The sequence below is a fragment of the Anopheles gambiae genome, chromosome 3 (genome assembly GCF_943734735.2).
Source record: "Anopheles gambiae chromosome 3, idAnoGambNW_F1_1, whole genome shotgun sequence".
NCBI classification, from domain to species: Eukaryota; Metazoa; Arthropoda; class Insecta; order Diptera; family Culicidae; genus Anopheles; species Anopheles gambiae.
Genome location: NC_064602.1, coordinates 30603660 through 30622243, shown reverse-complemented (window position 1 = coordinate 30622243; position 18584 = coordinate 30603660). Strand labels below are relative to the sequence as shown.

The following is an 18584-nucleotide window of genomic DNA, read 5'->3' as shown; positions in this document are numbered from 1 at the left end:
CGAGAGAGTGTGTGCGAGAGCCACCGACCGGGTCGGTGCCGAATGCGTACGCGGGTGCCCGAAACCCAACCAGTTTTCAGTCACTCGCCATCCAACCACTCGAGCGGTTCGTCGCTTGCCGCAGCGTGCAGTTCTTTCCCCAGTTCGAAGAGTCGGTTGCCACACCGATCATCGCGCCTTCATCAACATCACAAGATCGGTTGGTTGCGAGACCACTTGCAAAATTGTCCATTCGTGTGTGTGTGTGTCGGTCGGTGTGCTTTTTTTGTCATCCCTCAAACTGTGTGTTGTCATTTTTGCGTGCATTTCTACCGCCCCACAAACAACCCTGCCATCTTGACCTGAAGAGATTCATACCGACCCGCGATCGCGTAGCGTGTGTGCGTGCGTGATCAAGTGCTCGGTTTCGGCGTTCATTTGTATTTATTTGGGTAACGGCGCCGTGTGCAATAAAGAAAATCGTTTCACCCCGCCTGCTTGATCGTAGGGGTTGATCGTGAAGACGAACCGCGAAGACCCCAAACCGCGTCTTTCTGTGTGTGTGTGCTTTTGTGTGTGTGTGTAGGGGGTGAGCTAGTGTATTGCGGCTCGAAATCGAAATTCCGCAGTGAGAAAGTTTTGTTATTTTTTCTTCGCAGTCTCTCTCTCTCTCTGGCTCTTTTTCCCCCTTGGAGCCGCCGAGAGGGTCTTCACGCGGCACCTCCTTATCGGACCACCGGATTGCGCATCGAAGCAATTGCACACACCAGCCAAACGAGGTGATTGATTTGAGCGAAAGAAATTCACCCCTAAATTTTGGAGCACTGTGTGTGAGTGTGTGAGAGAGAAAGAGGGGGTGAAACAGTCATTTTTACAAGAGGGGAAGTAAATTCGGTGCAGTGCTTTAGACGTGCGTGTGTGTGTGATTGCCCCTGATTCCTGATTATCACTGTGAAGTGTTCCTTTTTTTCCTTTCATCCACCAACAAAAAAAGAAGGCAGCCGCTGCGTGAATTTTGGAAAATGGTGTGCGCAATTGTGTCGAATTGGTGTTAGAGTGTTTGGCGATCGTACATTTTCTTATCGACAACGCACACACAACAACGTTTCTCCAGCGTTCGTCCCCGGGGTGTCAACGCGGCACGGCAAAAAGGAAGATCGTGATACGCCGCAGCGAGATGATGAAACGAGCGCTAATTGGATTGCGTGCGAGACGGAGGCCACGACCGTTGGCGGCCGGGCCAGGACAGTTGCTGCTGCTGCTGTTCCTGCTGGCATTTGATGCCGTCTCATGTAAGTGTGCCCGGGTGTACCAGCGGGGTCAGGAGAAGATAATCATCCGAAATGGGGCTTTTCTTCATCAGCATACAGCGCTGTTGCAAAGGTCACCGCGAACAAAAAGTAGAGGTGCCAGACCTACCAACTATGACTCAATCACGCAGCCAAGTCAAGCCAGGTTTGCGCAGTTATGACTCCCATTGCGCACCAGCAATGTGCCATTACGTGTGTGTGTTTGTGTGTGCAAATGAAAATGAAAGGAAGGGAAATGAACGTGCTTTAAAAAACGGGTTTTTCCTTCGCCCCTTCGCCGTGCGCGTGCAGAGTATCCGAGCGAGCGCGCGCACGATCGTTGTCGTTCGGTGCGGAAACGCGGAACGGAAAAGCGTGTTATCGAAAGGAAGAAAAGGAGAGTGTACCGGGCCGCTGTTACTAGTATCTGAGCCCTTTTTCCCCTTTTGGCTTGTCTATTATCACTAAATAAGTTTTGCATTTTTGTTGTGAGTGACAACACCGACTACTCTACTGTATCAATTGCCAAACGATCCTCGAGATATGGTGGTGCATCGGTTTTTTCGATCAATCGGGAGAAAAAAATGCTCCACAAAACATCACCCCTATTCAGGCAAACAAACAAACAAACACACATAATTTCTTCCGCTCATGCAATTGCTCGGTGCAAAAGAAAGCACCGGAATTGTGCAATCGATGCGTGCTTAAAATCGGTACGGAAGAGACAGGTGAAACGTGAAAACTGGAGGCCAAAGCGAGGGGAGATTTTTGGTGCGTGGAAGCTTTTCTGCAAGCACATGCTCGTTATGACGTTTGTTATCGTTGATGAGCAGGGGTTTAGTGCCAAATCGCACATAGCAACAGAGCGATCGATGCTGATTGCTTGGATATCTTGATGAATTGCACAATACCTGTTGACGTTTGTGCGATTTTGAGCGAAAATGATGCAAAAATATTGTGGCTTATTATGGAGTAGCATATGAAATAGAAAGGAAACCATATCTTCACTATGAATGATCATGTCCTCTGCATAGGAGAGTGCAAGTATTACAAATATATACATTATAATTATTTTGATTTTTATGTTTATTGGTGCCGTGACCAGGATTCATCCAAAGTTGTACATGAAATAGGCAGAAAACAGCCTAAAAACAACTTAAATTCTGTTTGTGGTGCCGTGACCAGGATTCTGTTGAAAACTTATAAGAAATTGCAACTCTGCTTAAAACTGCAATAAAACTTTTAATAAAACTGCTTTTTGTAGATTTTTTTACTATAAAAGAACAAAAAAATCATTAATTATGGATTGAGTTATTTCAATGTTGATTTAGCAATGTTTAATTAAATCAATATTTACTATTCTTGATGACATGATCATAATTATTTCATAAATTTTGCATGGAATTGTAGCAATACAGCTCATATTCTAATCAGCTTTTCACATCTGTTTTATTTAAATAGTAATATGACATTTTCATATCAGTGCCATGACCAGGATCAACTTTGACTGTTTATTTATTGCATGAACAGTTTGTTTCAATTCGTCAGAAAATGGTGCCCTGAAAAGGATTTGCTATAAAGATAAATAAGATGCATACTTTCATCCGAGATGAATCACGTCTTAATTAAGTTGTATCACAGTTCCTAAAACCGTTTCCCTTTATTGGTCCTCTAAAAAGCATCCCGCTATGGGCCGTTCAAACTCTTCGATTGTTTGCACTTAAATGAAAGGGGAGTCACTTCCATTTGCATCGTCCCAATAAGGCTGGCGCAGGAAATAAATTTGATTTACGGCTTATTTTTTCTCTCCCTCAATTAAGAAGTCATCTTTCACATTCCATCTCATGCTAGTCAGTCACATGGTGTGCAGCACACAAGGAAAAAGGTGACAGCTTGTGCTACCGTACCCGGGGCGGCTGCTTTGCTTTACGCATGCGCCTTCCACCCTAAATTGGACAATATTTTAACCTTTTCAACAAATCCATCAGCACCACCGTGCGATGTCCATCGTAATATTTAATTTGATTAGCACCCGCTATGCCGATGGATAGCAGCACAGGCACCTGCACCAAGCTGCACGTTTGATGGGGAAGACGGTGCCCACTGCGCACCGAACAAGTGGGCACATTTATCAACGCTAATACGTTTTCACTTTCACGCAGGTGCGTCTTTGGGCGCGGAGCGGTATTGAAGCGGCTTCTTTAGTTGTTGGGGTTTAGCTCCGATTGCTTACGGTGGAGAAGAAGCTGTGAAGTTGCCAGCGGCAATCGTTTTGGGGTTTGACGATGATGGCCGTCTGCTACGCAATCGAAGGTGCGTATTATAATGCCCGATCGGATCGCTTGCCCTGGTGGTGGCTAGTTATCGGAGGTGTCTTAATAGGTGTTTTAAAGCCTGTGGGACTGTTCCGTTGATGAAATAAACGAGATGACTTTTCTTGTACCACCGATCACCGGGGTAGATTTCCAGTTTTTGGGGGAATGTGAAAATGAAGCCCTTGGGCTAAAGTGTTTGTTGATTGATTGATTGGTCCCTATTAGGAGGGGATAATTAAAGGCAGTGAAGCATTACTAAGTGAGTAGATTTATGAACCATTACAATGTTAGAAAATTACATAAGGGGGATTTACATGAAGCAGCTTGCAATAGGGCTTTTATAACTCATTTAAACATAAACTGCGATCTTGTGTCGTCACTTTCAATTCCACACAATTTCCATAATTACACGCCGCAGTGTACAATGCACCATGTTTATGCTGACGGCACTTTCAGCAGCGATTGCACGCGATTGCATGATTTATGGTTGTGAGAAGAAGCTGCATTTTATGATGCCCCCGAGCGCCGATGACCCTATGAGAAGAGCTGCATACAATGTGACACGATCGTTCAATGATGTGACTTTAATGTGGTTCCCCCACGAGCGCATGATTGTGTGCAGTTGAAAGCTTGTATAGTCTAAAGAAGCGTGCAGGATTATGCTAAAAAGTGGCAGCTTTTCAACCACAGTTTTGTGTGAAAATGCCTACAGATTGATGATTGCAATTCTCCTCCCATCTTTTTTGTGTGGAACTTTCTTGGGAAGCAACTGCACCGTAGAGTTGGCAAAACCTCTAGTTCGACCTCGAGTTTTATGACCGGAGGGGAGGTTTTTTATGCTCCCTACGCATCATGAATGCTAACACAACGCACCGGTTTGCGTGAGATAATTTGTGCAGTTCAATAACACATCCCAAAACCCCCGAACGACATTGACACCGTTCACAGGTTCGGCACGTGGTGGAAGCCTCCATTTACACTGACCAAACCCCTCCCGATGGCCCTCCCCTGAAGGTATGAGCTAAGCATGATCGCACACAAAACTCGATAATCGTAAACGTCAGCGAACCAGCCAAACCTCATCATCATCACGATCATCGTCGTTCGCTTCTCCTGGAGGCTGCCCGGCTGTTCGTGTCCGGCAGACAAGCCGTGCACAAAGTGTAACCTCATTTAGGAAGGCGTCGTTTTTTGCTCCAATTTGATTGTTTTTTTTTTGTTGGTGGAATCTGTTTTAAACAATTTCCCGTCCATTTTGTAGCGAGACAAAAAAAACAAGACTTAAATGCAGCCCAGTTCGCTTGTGGAAGATGTCGGGGCTTTAGCTTTCGCAAGGTCACCATGCGTTGACCGGGTAGCCCCTTTGCGCATTGATCCGAGGGTGCGATCGGCGAATGAACGAGGGGCGTTGAACTAAAAAAAAGTGGGTAAGGTTGGGGTACAACAAAAATCACTCTTAATTGCGTAACAAGGGCGTCACGGATGGAGGTGGCAGGTGGGGAAGCGTTAATTAATTTGGTAGAACTTGTGAAAGGCATTTTATGAAGCGGAGATATACTTTAATATTCAATTTATTATGGGAGGGAGAACGAGTTTAATTCAGGTTTCTTGGGTCGTGATGAAAGGTCAGGCAGCTTCGTTTGAAATATTTCATCTTAAACAGCACACAATTATTGGGAATAATACAATAAATTGATCGCATGGTTGAGATATTTGATGCATCAACTCTTTCGTATAAAAACTGCACATTAAAAGTAATGGAAAATAATCAACATATTAACAGCATATTACAAGCCCTTCTTATGCTGGTTTTATGAGCTTTTGCGTCAAGCATTACCACCTTCAACGAGGCTAAAACACGTGTTTAACGAGGTTTTTACTACGATTTCACCTGTTTGTCGCTCATCAACGTGGCCAAAGTGGCCTCTTAGGATGGATATTGACTAGGCACTTTACGGTGTGCCATTAGCAGGCTGTTCGCTGCTATTCGTTAGTGGTGCTGACCCACATTGTCTCCAAGCAATGTCTTTGCAGCCTGAGAGGTTAACAGAAGTGAAGTGTGCATCGTGTGCGTTTGCATCAACATTTGCATCAATCTTGTGTGTAGTGGTCTTGTGGTTTATGATTACACCAACTGCTGTCATGAAAGGGAAAACCAGACGATCAGATGATCGTGTATGATTGTGTTTTGTGTTGTAGTTAATTGCAATAAAATGACATATTTTTGTTATTTTATTGCTTAATTATTTTATTAGTGTTTTAAATTCAATTTACGTTTCCGTATTTCTATTCCCTTTTCAATCCACGTTTCCACATTGAATAGAAAATACATTTTAAATCTTGTTTAACAATCCCTCCCCAAAAAAACAATGGCGGAACTAAACCCCTTGGCCGTCTAACGTCAGGTGGCATTCGGGGTTTTGATCGAACTGATTTAATCAGTTTCGTGACCGATCGATTAGTTTTCACTTTCAAACCACTCTATTACTGTTCACTCAACCCAAACCAGCCGCAACAAACTAAGCACTCGCTGCACGCTTGGAAGTACTCCAAAATTCAACTAACCCTGCCACACATACCATCACGCACTCTTACACACTTACACGCGGAACACATCAATCCCTCCCACAATCGTGCAAATTGTCTGTTTGTATGTGTGTGTATGTGTGTGTGGTGAATTTGTTTAAATCGTAGTACAACTCAGCACACAACCCAAGAAATGTGGAACAGGTTCCTGCTCTATCCGCCCGTTCAAGTCCTTCGTTATGCAGCGCGTTCGGACGCGCGTTGTTTTTGCTGCTTCGCGTCGTGCCAAGGTCTTTACAATCGCCATCCGTTTGGCAGTGGCAGACCTTGTCTGATGGATGCAGTCCGGTGGCCACTGGGCAGGCTGCGGGCGGCCCGACTAGTAAAAGATCCTTTTACGCGCCACTAATGCGTCAGGGTTGGGCCGAAACTGGTTTGCTTGATCGATCGAACCCACTGTTACGTAAATGCGCGCTCCGTGAAGTTGAGGAAGAAAAATGACTTCAATTTAAGATTTCTCAAGCCACCAGCACTGTGGCACTATTGTGCTGTTGTTGGGTTGGGGCTGTGTTTTTCGTTTTGTCTGCACAATTTGTCCAGAATGTTTGCAGCTTCCCTTTTGCCATTAATCATGCGTAGGGCTGGTTCTCGAATCATCTCCAAAAACAGCGATTTCAAACACCATTTGAATGGAGTGGCATGATAAATGAGCAGACTGTCTATGCCCTCCATAACCATAGCCGCAATGCTTGTACGGGGGTAATTGAGTGAGTTTGTTGAATGTGAATTACAGCACCGTTTGAAAACGATCAATACAAGCCTGTTTTTTGTCGATGGTGGTACCGAAGCAAAGCGAAGAAACACTTGAAGAAAGGTATCTTAACGTCATTATTAGGATGAGATGAGTTTTGAAGGTGTTCATTGAAGATGAATTGCGCTACAGCTGAGGATGGTGATGATGAAGATGATGATGATCATGTTCGACACGTTTGATCGATGTTGGGCTAGGGTGCTTTCTACAGCGCACTGGGACCATTGGAGTTGATGATAATGTGTCTTTATTTTAATTGAGATGAATGCAGTATCTAAGTGGAAATGCTATGGCTTGAAGACAGGCAGTTGTCTTTGAATCAAAATTGGTTTGAGTAGTCTGTGGAACCTTTTTGACAAATATTAAAAATAAATACATCTACATCCTGTTTGCACTATTTTTTTAGTCAATAATATATTGTATTGTTTATTTAAAAGGCCATGAAATTCGCATGGAACCCCTTCTCTTCCGAGTTGAATTTATTACATTAAATTTAAAAAAAAAGGGTAAATAGGGTAAAGATTAATATTAATAACCAATCTTGCCATATGAATCTTGAAATTTAATATGATATTTCAAAAGCTTCAACTGACTTACTCACTGTTAATGGGGCCCTTCACGATTCTAGTCAGCTTTTTTATGGAGTTTGACAGTTGGAGACTGAAATCATGTCAACACTCCATACAAAACCACACACAAAGCTAGCCTGACTCTAGATAGTCGAAGTCGACTATATGATTCTAGATAGTCGAAGTCTTTACAGAGAGAGTAAGCCTCTGAATATGCTGTTTCAAACAAGCGTTTGAACAACATAGGAGGATACATCCCCTCTCGCAAGAAGAAGAAGAAGAAGAAAGCTAGCCTGCGATTTTCAGCCTAGATTATGTTAGCCTCAAAGCTAGAATTAGATTCGAGTACCTACTCGAAACAATGGCAAAACAAGGTGGTGTTTACATTTATCCCAATATGCATTAAAGCGATCAGGTGGTGGAATATAGAATCAAAAGTGTATGTAGACCAGGTGGTCCCATAGCATGTTTTGTATAACTAAATTTGAACGTCACTTTTTGACAGGACGGGTGAAAACTTTTGCTCAAACAGGCTTTCAGGTTACATGACGAATGTACAAAACACTCTTAAAATCTTCATTAAAGAAAAGAAGCGATAAAAATGACTCTTCCAAATATATACACCTTGGGATAAGCCTACCTGCATGTATATTCACTTTGATAGGCTGAATGATTTAGCCTACGATCTCAAAAGAGAAATGGGCCGAATGATGTTAAAATTTTACTTTTTAAACTTATTTAAAGCTTTTTGCACGATTGTTACACGATTTTTACATGATTCTTCTCGGACTTCTTCTTAAAGTTCATTTTATTTTTATGTTTACATTACTGATAGTGGGGGGGTCCGCGAGTTACAGCAGTTTTGCCTTCTCGGATTTAGTTTAAGCTGCCTCTTATTAAACCATCGAACTATCTTTTAAACCATCGAACATGTTCTTCGGCTCTCCCGACTATAAGGCATGTGTTTTAATTTGTGGCACATTGTACGTACTTTGTGGTAATAAAGTGTGAAGAATATGAAAAATTAATAATCACTGTGATTTTTTTTAATCTTATTTAGTTAAAAATACTCAACCTAAAATATGCCTTCTATGAGGAATATATAAACAAACAAAAAAAACAATCTGTCATAAGCCACTGAAACAATGCAACATTTGTCAAGCAATAAATCAAATAGTTAAGCCTTTCTGCCGTCAGGCTGAGAAGTTTCAGGTGAATGTGAAGTCGCAAAAAAGTCGTGCAAATTGCCAGATTGCAATCACAAAAGCGAAGAAAGAAATCTGCAAAAATGTCAGAAATCTTGGACCTTCTCGTTTTCCGCCAAGTATGATAACTATTATTGCACAATTTTGGGTTACTTTATGCATCATTTACCTACAGAAAAATAATCATGAAATTGTGTGTATGTGTGTATGTGTGTATGTGTGCAAAACAAACCACACACAAACAGCGTGAAAGGGTACATTTATACAATTTCGGGGGAAAAAGTCGAAAAGCAACAGATACGGTTGAATAATTTAATCAAAAAGGCCTAGCTTTAATGCATCTCCTTTCGCGCTCCCCAGGTTCATCTTCATTCATTTCGTTCGTGTTTGTTCCCGTACCCCAAAATCAAGTACTTTGCCCCTTGTGTATGCCGCACCATTTGGACTATTAAAATCTTCACTTATTTATCCGCCCGTGTAATTCCGCTGACCACGTCCGTCCGGGTCCGGGCGGGTCTCTCTTTTCTACTGTCATTACTCATTTTCTTTGTACTTCTGTTTTTTTTCTTCTCTCCTCTCTTCCACACAGTCACAAATGCGTTCATCGTGCCGGAGGAGCTGCCATCGATACTTTCCCTGGTCTATTCCAACATTCCACCGATCAAGAAAGGTAAGACAACGGGGGAGAGAGAGCATCCCACCATCCAAAGCACGTGGAGGTCCGGTTTTTCTGGGCCGGAATGCAAATCTCCGTCCGGCAGGAGGGACAGCGTACGAGCGACGGGACGCATTTCGGGAAGCACAAATTATGTAATTTTGATCAATCTGAGAGGGACCTGCAGGGAACGGCCGCAGCCGAAAGATGGGAACGTGCCGGCAAGCAAAAAAAAAGGGGTTAATGGTGACCGAACGAACGAAAGAAATGGGAAGAGATGCGTACGAGGGCATAACGAATAGTGAAGAAGGCGGGCGGTGGTCTTTCGGTCCGTTATTTCCTCCCATGGGTGGCCAGGTGCTTAATTTCGTAATTTTGAAAACCAAAGCCATCACGGTGCGGCTTGTTGTTTTGACTGTTGTTTTGCTGATTGGCGCGCAGATTGCAGGTCAACAAAACAGTCTGTTTTGGGAGGAGATGGGTGACGTTTTATGGGATTTTTCTAGTAAAATGAAGTAAGATTCTACGCCTCTACGAATCATGTTTAAGTGACACTTTCTCGGAAGAGAGTTGAGTTTCGATTGTCTGACTCACAGGGTGCAGTGGGCGTGAATGGATCCGTTTGGAAGCAAACCGGATGTGAGGTGGCCATATAGACATAAAAGCTGCTCACTGCAGTGTTATTGTGAAGTGTTTTAGGTGTTGATCAAGTTACAACCTAAGAGATGTGTTCAAATTAGACAATATCCTGTTGAAATAGACCTTTCTTTACTAAATCTTAGCATGATTTATTAAACTGCAATCATGATTCTATGGAAATTAATTGATTTATTGGTACAAAGATTTATTGGTATGAGCCGGTCTCGTAGTACAGTCGTCAACTCGTACGACTTAACAACATGCCCGTCATGGGTTCGATCCCCAAATAGACCGTGCCGCCATACGTAGGATTGACTATCCTGCTATGGGGGGAAATCAATTAGTCACTGAAAGCCAAAGCCCACTAGTGGTACAGGCAGGCCTTGACAGACAACGGTTGTTGAGCCAAAGAAGAAGAAGAAGATTGGTACAAAGATGAACTACATGGGTAAGGAAATGAATATAAGTAAAATAAGATTTTATTAAATTACTAAAATCGTCTGAGCTTCCTTACTTTCAAGACAATGAACAGTAAAGCGAAATACAAATGACTCATGCAAATAATCACGACGAACAGTCCCCTTAGGCGCAATTGTAAACAACACTTTCACCACTATCATTGCATCTGGAACTGAGTACAAAAAAGCATCAAAAACAAAGGTTGGAAGGTATGCCAAAAATACGATCAACTTGGTTTAATTGATCAATATAATAAATTTATATTAAACATTAAATGCAAATGGATTTGATCCAATTTTTGACTGAATATGATTTTCAAATTTATTTAAGGATATTGTAAAACAGAAATTAACATGAGATATTTACAATTTGTACATTTTTTTATGTATGTTGCCGCTTTTTCTATTACAGGCTTATTCAGAAGTTACGTGAAATGTAATGGGAATTGGACTGAATAGCACTCTTGTTGAACAAATCTAACAGGAATTTTTCAGAGTTAAATTTTCGTAATGTGAAGTTCACTTCCTATATGAAAGAGTCAAGGAAGTCAAGGAAAGGAACTATGAGAACTCCTGGAAACCCCTGTAAAGCTTTTATTTTCAATAATACAAGTCATACAAGCTTCTTAAACATAAAGTGTAATCACATCCGTTTATTAATCCTCCCCTCCATCCAATATCGCTCAACCGCCAATCACACACTCAAGCATCATTGGACATCATGCTTCACCTGCCACTGCATCTGGCTGCAGTAGAAAAAGAAGTCGATCACTCACTCACCCTTCTTCAACAGCGGATGCACCTGGTTGCACAAAAATGCTAATCGCAACCGCCTGAAGTCTCTGTATGTGTGTGTGTGTGATAGTATGTGTTGTTTCTTCCTCTCTCTCTTCTTCATATTAAATGTAAAACCTTGATTGGAAGTTGTGTCTGTCGTTGTTGTTGTTGTTGACCACAAACCGAATGACGATAAATGGCATTCAAACACACACACACAAACACCCAGCCACAACGGGCGCGTAGTACAAACGAGCCGTCGTCAGTCCGACGACGAGTGGGACAACTTTCCCTTTCTGTTTGCATCCGTCCGGGGCGGCCGAACCGCCAGACATCCGGACGGATTGGAATGGTGATCGTTCACGGGGGCCTATGCTGGAAGAAGGAGCGTGGGGGGTGAAGCATACAAATAAACATCATGCTTGGACCGCGGCTCGCTGTGTCGCATGTCGCTGTGTACTTTTACAGCATGGGGTGCATGAGTTTAGTGGTGTGCTTTGGGTGTGGTTGGTGCCGATCGGGTGTGGGGTAGCAAATTTGAGATGAATTGCTTCCTAACATTTAATTGGGCTTTGAACAGAAAACATACAACCCATCCGATGGTGAGGCTTTTCTAAAATTATAGATTTTGTCTTGGGAGTCCCACATGCATCGTGATCGTTTGCAACAAGAAATGCAGGAACTAAGCAATTACAGTCAAACGATCGTTCAGCAATTACGGCTATTACGACATCTGTGTGCCATCTTCTCCCATTCCCAGCTTTAAACGGAAGGCAGTGAAAACGAAATTAAGCAAACTTCACCTATGCCGTCTGCCCAAGGTCCATAGTTGCCGGTGGAAAGTTTTGTCATTTGAAGATCACACGCTGCTTCCTTCCCTAGTCTCCGGATGGATTGATCGTGATTGATCGTGTTGATCCGATAAAATGTCTTGCGCAGCATGAGATGATCGGACGGCTGTTGGGCGGTTAGATATGTATCGCGTTCTTCGTTCGTTTTATATGCTAGAGGGCATCCCTTCTGATTAATTGGAGGTTGATTGATATTAATTGCAGGAGTAATCAAATCCCAAACAAAGCTGGGATCAGTTTCACGTCCAATGAAAATAACAATTGAAAGTGGAAAGAGATTGATTGGAGTGGCTCCATGAAATGAAGTAACTTCATCAACACAAGTCACTTAAACTTGTAACTGAACCTTCCAACAGTTTAATTAATCTTGAACTGAAACTCTGGAAGGGGCACGGTTTCATTGCCGAAGCGAACCAAACCAAGAACTTGCTTCAAGGCTGTCCTTGGAAGAGTTATAGCCGACCGTTTCTCGTCTACAGCTCTCACTAAACTGGCCTGTGAGGCAATAGCTGGCGTAGGTTCGCAACAACACAATAAAACATCAACATCGTCCTAGGTTTTGCAACCCATTACCCATCCGTCTGGCTCTACCGGCTCTTAACCGGTTCGGTTTCACTTCCGTTGAGGAGCTTTGATCTTTCAATGATTTTTTCTCACCTCTTCGTTCCTCTTCCTCCCGTCCCCGCCAACAGGAACTGACTCTCGGATAGGCTTTGGCTTCCGTCTCGGTGAGCATGCCGACTTTCAGGTGCAGCTGGAACTGGGACCGCAGCTTAATACGCGACCAATTGGTAAGTGATTGAAAGGGGCAAGGGGAGAGCAAGATTTTTAAGTTCGTGAAGTAATGCGATTTTTAAACAGGACAGTTAAATATCTTTCAAGAAACAATTCCAACTTGAAGGAAAGTCAGCATCATTGTGTTGGTTTTAATGAAAGACAATCCACAATGAAAGACTATTCTAGAGCACCCAGAAATGTTTGCAACTGTCCGTAACTGCCAGTGAACTAGGGGTTGAAAAACTGACTTAAATGATGTTATGAGTTGTGTCAGAAATTTAAAAGTTTTAGTCTTTATAACTCTTTTAATAAATTGAGTCCTTGATGATAGTCTTAAGGTTCTACTTATTTTATATGTAATTGAGGGTAGATTATTATTATTCAATTTTGAGGTGTAGATTTACTTTTTTGAAGATATTAATTTACTTTTTAGAAGATTAAAATTCAAAACAAATAAATGAAAATTAATACCATAACTCTTAAATATGCGTTCTCTTCTATCAGCAAATAGAAGGGAGATATTGAAGTACAAGTAAAGAGAGTTTCATGAGATAATAAGTTAATGAAAAAATCTCCAAACTTAAAGAATTTTGGGGGATCACGGAGAGTTTATTTAAGATAATGAAATTACAACAATACAACAGGATGTGAAACAAGCCTTCAAGATACTGTTGCTACATAACCGTTCCTTGAACGCCCTGTTGATGATATGAATATGTCAACAACTTTCAAGACTTTGGTCCTACGTAGCTCTTGATTAAAGTAAATCTTTACTAGTTGTGGGGAGATTAGTACCAATTCGTTTCACTAGAATAGTTAAATTTTGATTTGTTTTCAAGGACTATGATGAGCTAGATACCCGATCATTCGCCAACTTAAAAGTGAACACTGAAAAATAGTTCAAAATGCTTGAAGATACGTGTTCTTATCCAAAAACTATAGTGAAAAATTGGAACAAATGATATCCAGAATTAAAACAATCTGTGTTTCATGATATACTTTCTTGGTAATTTATTTTATTTTATATTTTAGGAGCAGCAGCAGGCAGCAGCAAACGTTACGTGGACAATGACGAGTATGCCAACTCGGTTCGGGTATGAAGCAATGCATTCAACCTCAATACCTTTAAAAACTCTTACTAAAACCTTTCTCTTTTTCCGATTCCAGAACCCATCCCGTCCCGGTGGTTCCACCTCCTGGCTGCAGGCCTGGTCCAAGCAGACGAAGCAGCGCCAGCAGTTCAACAAGGACAAGCTGCGGGACTCGCTGATGCCACCGGCACCGATCATGAACGAGGGCGCCTACAACCAGCTGCAGCAGCTGTACGAGATGAACAAGCAGCGCGAGTACGAGGACACGATCGGTACACTTCCGGCGGAAGTGCTCGAGTCACGGATCAGTCAGCTTAAGGCACTACACCAACCGACCGTTGCGTCGTTCAAACCGATGCCCAACGAAGCCCGATCAGGACAAACGAGCAGTGGAGCCGGGGAAGCGTCAAAGGAGGAAACCAACCCGCAAGACGAGCAACCGGGAGTGATAGTTGTTACACCGGACGTTCCTGCCAGCACAAGCACAACCGTTCAGCCAACGGAATCAGCCACCCCGGTGCCGACAAGCGAACGGGCACGCGGAACGGTCGATAGTGGCCGAAGGAATGTAAGACGACGTACCAATCGACCGGTCAGCAAGTGGGACAAGGAACGCATTACGGCCCAGCTGTCGGACGTGTCGTTGGACTAACTGGAGCACAGTGGCTCACAGTGGATCGTGTATTATATTTGTTAAAAAAAGCCTTCGAAAACAGAGGTTCAGTTGTGGACAACACACGGTGGTTTGTAAATAGTTTTCTCGCGGTTTTAGGATGTGATATTGATACTATTTATTTACCTTCCTTTACGGATGCGGCTCGGAGGTGCGTCTGTGTATTGTTAAAATTTCGTAAACGTTAACGGTGATCGAATTGGCTGGATTGTTGCGGCGTACCAGAGTGGGATGTACTTATTTTAGGTTGCAAAGAAGAACAAAATACGGAAACGTTGAAAGAAAGGGTCAGCTAGGAATGGAAAACACAACGAGGGGAAGGGTTTATTTATTAGATGTGCAAGGCATAGAGCGAAACTACAACAAGGCAAATAATAGCAATAAAGCAAAGACGGGACTAAAAAGTAATGGAAATGCAGCTTTTTGTAAGATAAGTCGTTTTAGGGGGAAACAGTCAAATACTAAGAGTTTTCATTTAATAGTTTTATTATTTGTCTAGTTCATATTTGGGCTGTCGGGCTGTGTTTTTGCCTTTCTACCTTTACACCCCAGCATCCTCTTCATCCAGCACACAGTGCGTTTCGTTTCACGCTTGCACTTCCCCGTCACGCGTGTTCACTGCACTCGGGGCGGGCATTGGCTCTACTCTCTAGTTGTAGAACTACAATATAGTAACAAATTCACGCAATCAACCTCTACCCCAAAACGTGTGATGCTCTTTCACCTTTCCGTCACGTTTTGCACTGTGCCACTGTTGCCAGCTTGCTGCTCCGCCATTAATGTGTGCTGCTTCGCTACAGGTTGTTCTACATTCGTTTGTTTGTAAACCTTTCTATGCTTTCTGTTACGGTAAAACTTAACGAAAAATGTGCTTTCACTTGTCCATGACCATTCCCGAGTACTGCTTTCACTCACGTTTCATTTAGAATTAGGTTTGTTTTGTTTTACGTTCCTTCATTACTTGCTTTTCTTTTCTTCAATTGGTGTGCCATTACATTAACATTTCGATTCCATTCATTTGCTACTGCAGCAAAATCAATCCTTTTCGCACAAGATCAATCGTGTGTTTTTTCACTAATTTACAATTTGCTGGTTTTTTACCATCCTGCTGCAAACCTTCGGTTTAAAAGCACAGTTTTCTTGTTCACCTTTCCCTTAAGCTGATCGTGTTATCCATACAAAAAAAGCCACTCGATCCTCGTTTTGCTATTCTGTACAATATTCTCCCTCTTCTTACACACACACACATACACACACGTACGCTCCTGTTCTCATTTACCCTTCACACTCCAACATCCAGCAGCGGGTTTAGTTTTGCCATCTATCTACAATTTTGCTACACAAAACATGCGTAAACCCCCCACAGGGGCAGGGTTTCTCAGCTCCATTCCTCTTCGATTAAACGATCGTGTCTTACTTTACACACACACATTTTCAGCTACAGCGAGAAGCAGAAAGTTCTTGCTGTACACGAATCTTAATCCTTTTTTTGCCATTTCCAACCATTCCTTTGCTGTTTTGATCCATTTTCTATAGGCTTTTCCATTCCAAAAAACAGAGCATAGTTTATTTCTACAGCACTACATCCTACATGATCATACCGTTTGTTTGTTTTGGTTTTCCATATTCCCCTGTCGCATTCATTCTCGCAAAACCCCATTTACAGCCAGCTCTACTTTATTGGGCTGCATACCCATGTGTGTGTTTTGTGGAATGTCTTTTATGAGTTCTCTTCTCTGCCCACTCGCTTAATAGAAGGGTGTTTTGATCCTTTCTTAGAATCGAGGCTCTAAAAACGTATCTAGGACGTACCCGAGGGTGGCGTTTGGTTTCGTGTTTTGAAATAACTTATTCACGCATTCATTTAAACGTTTCTGACTGGGGACACACACACACACAGCTTAGTCCGTGCGTCCCTCAGTACGAAAGATGATAATTTATTACCCGAAGGAAAACAATCGTAACAAACGTAACTTGAGGACAAAAGCAATAGCATGAAACAAAATATACATTATTAAAACCTTGCAATATTGTGTTTGTTGGTCACGTACACCGATAGCGACTCCACTGTGTACGTCTTTCGAGACAACACTAATAAAGACGGAGAAAAAAACTGAACGGAAAACAAAAGAAAAAACGGGAAAAAACCCTGCATCTGAGGCTCGTCGATCGCTCTAGCTCAGCAGTATCATAACCGGGGAAGGGTAGTTTTTTTTTCTTGATTCTATCGATTGTATGACAAAGTGAACAATTGTTTACAGCATAATAACATCAGTAACATCATTTAACACGTTGAGAAATACCTGTAGTTGTGAGTACACAATAAAATACTTTACACAGAAAGTATCCTTGCCAGGGATAGTTTAAACCTTCTTTGCTGTATAGCTTGCGCTCATGCATCCCATAGCAACCCACCGGAAGTGATCGCGTACGTCTGCTCAGTTCAAGTAACGTTCTTTTTTTTTTTTTGTTGCCCGTTTTTCCCCCCACTGCACTAAAAATGCACTTAGCCGTACGCATCACTTCCTTTTCTAACTTCAAATTGACTTATCAACAACGCCTCACAAAGGGAGACGCAGTTTTTGTTTTCTTCTGGGCTCTATGTAATCTTCCATCTAACTTCCGTTCCGCTCCGTAGTAGTTGTGCTTTTGTTTTGGATAGCTGAATAACTTCTCTGTGTATAATGGTATGGCGTTGAACTTATGTAGAGGGCGCTCGCACTGGGACGTGTACGTGTGAGTGCGGGTTGAGAAGTAGAAACACGGATCCAAGAAGTTATTGGTAAAGCTTATCACAATATACATATATAGCTGCGTTTGCGAAACGCCCAGTGAGGAGTGAAGTTAATTGATCGTCATATCAACCGCCAGTTGTCGTTGTTTCAGGTATTGTATTAGAGAGGGAAGGATAGATACTAGCTTCTAGTAGTAGTGCCTACAGTAGTGTGATTAATTTACACGCTCTTCACGATGTCTGCTACACCCTCTTGCGCAGCATAGGTTTTTGCTAATGGCAACTCATGTTCTACTTCTTCTTCTTCTAGGCTCCCATTCCTCGCTAATAAAGGGTTTGGGATGGGGTTGGGGGGTTTTTCTTAGGCGCGAAAACGCACATATCGATACGGAGGCACAGGTAGACAAGAATGTTGTCCCACACGAGCCCGAAACTCTCTAGTGCCAGGTGAAGACGACGTGTGCAAACATAAGGTAGATGGTTGAGACGATCACGCTACCGACCATCACGGGGAAACCGACCCTGAAGGTAAAAGAAGACGAAGACGTTAGTACAACTTGATTGGAGTTGAAGGTGTACCTGAACTTACTTGAAATATTCTATAAAGGTAAACCTATAGCCGTGCTGCTCAGCAACACCAGCACAAACGACGTTGGCGGAGGCTCCAATCAGGGTGCCGTTACCTGAAAGATAAGAAAAACAATTAGCTCCAAGATCTTTGACTTATTCTCCCATGTCACTACAAACCTCCTAAGCATGCTCCTAACGCCAGCGCCCATACCAGTGGCTGCAGTGGCAGGTCTAGCGCCTCGTTCTCGGCAAGACCGATGGCAATCTTCACCATCATCGTGGTGAGCGGAATATTGTCAACAAATGCGGATGCGAATGCAGATACCTAAAACAAGAAGCAAAATGATCGCATTAGAAAAAGAAGATCCTAAAGATCCTAAAGATCAAAGTAACATACCCATAGGATGATGAGAATGGCCACAGCAAGCCGAGATTCTTCCGACACGGAGAGGATCACATTTTCCGTCTGCTTGCCGATCCAATCGATCAGCCCCAGCTCGGAAAGTGCTTCCATCAGGATAAACAGGGCGGCAAAGAAGAGCAGTGTGGACCACTCCACGCGCGAAATTACCGACTCAATGTCTTCCCTGTTTGTAAAGTATTGCAAAAAGATCTTGAAGTGTAAGAGTGTTGTTCTAGTTGGATTGCGACCCCAAGAAAACTTA

General features: G+C 42.6%; 2 protein-coding genes across 14 annotated transcripts in view; one reads left to right on the top strand and one right to left on the bottom strand.

Annotated features, from left to right (window-relative positions):
• LOC133392684 (uncharacterized) lies at positions 1–15023 on the top strand. Of its 5 annotated transcripts, none has more exons than XM_061653188.1 (6): positions 1–199; positions 977–1271; positions 9284–9364; positions 12767–12865; positions 13884–13945; positions 14019–15023. In XM_061653188.1, exons 2-6 carry the CDS (start codon positions 1157–1159, stop codon positions 14592–14594), a joined length of 933 nt encoding a protein of 310 aa, XP_061509172.1. In that variant the 5' UTR covers positions 1–199; positions 977–1156; the 3' UTR covers positions 14595–15023. The 5 variants fall into 5 exon arrangements, with proteins under 5 accessions (XP_061509172.1, XP_061509168.1, XP_061509169.1 ...); XM_061653184.1 differs by having other exon boundaries at positions 974–1271; XM_061653185.1 differs by having other exon boundaries at positions 937–1271.
• A 60-nt stretch (positions 15024–15083) lies between these two features.
• LOC1280250 (P protein) overlaps positions 15084–18584 on the bottom strand; it is a 61705-nt gene continuing 58204 nt past the window's right edge. For all 9 annotated transcript variants that reach the window (XM_061653175.1, XM_061653176.1, XM_061653177.1 and 6 more), the window contains 4 exons: positions 18317–18506; positions 18097–18244; positions 17939–18032; positions 15084–17871 (listed from right to left, as the gene is read on the bottom strand). In XM_061653175.1, the coding sequence (XP_061509159.1) occupies positions 17787–17871; positions 17939–18032; positions 18097–18244; positions 18317–18506 (517 nt within the window). In that variant the 3' untranslated portion in view covers positions 15084–17786. The remainder of the gene's footprint in view (positions 17872–17938; positions 18033–18096; positions 18245–18316; positions 18507–18584) is intronic.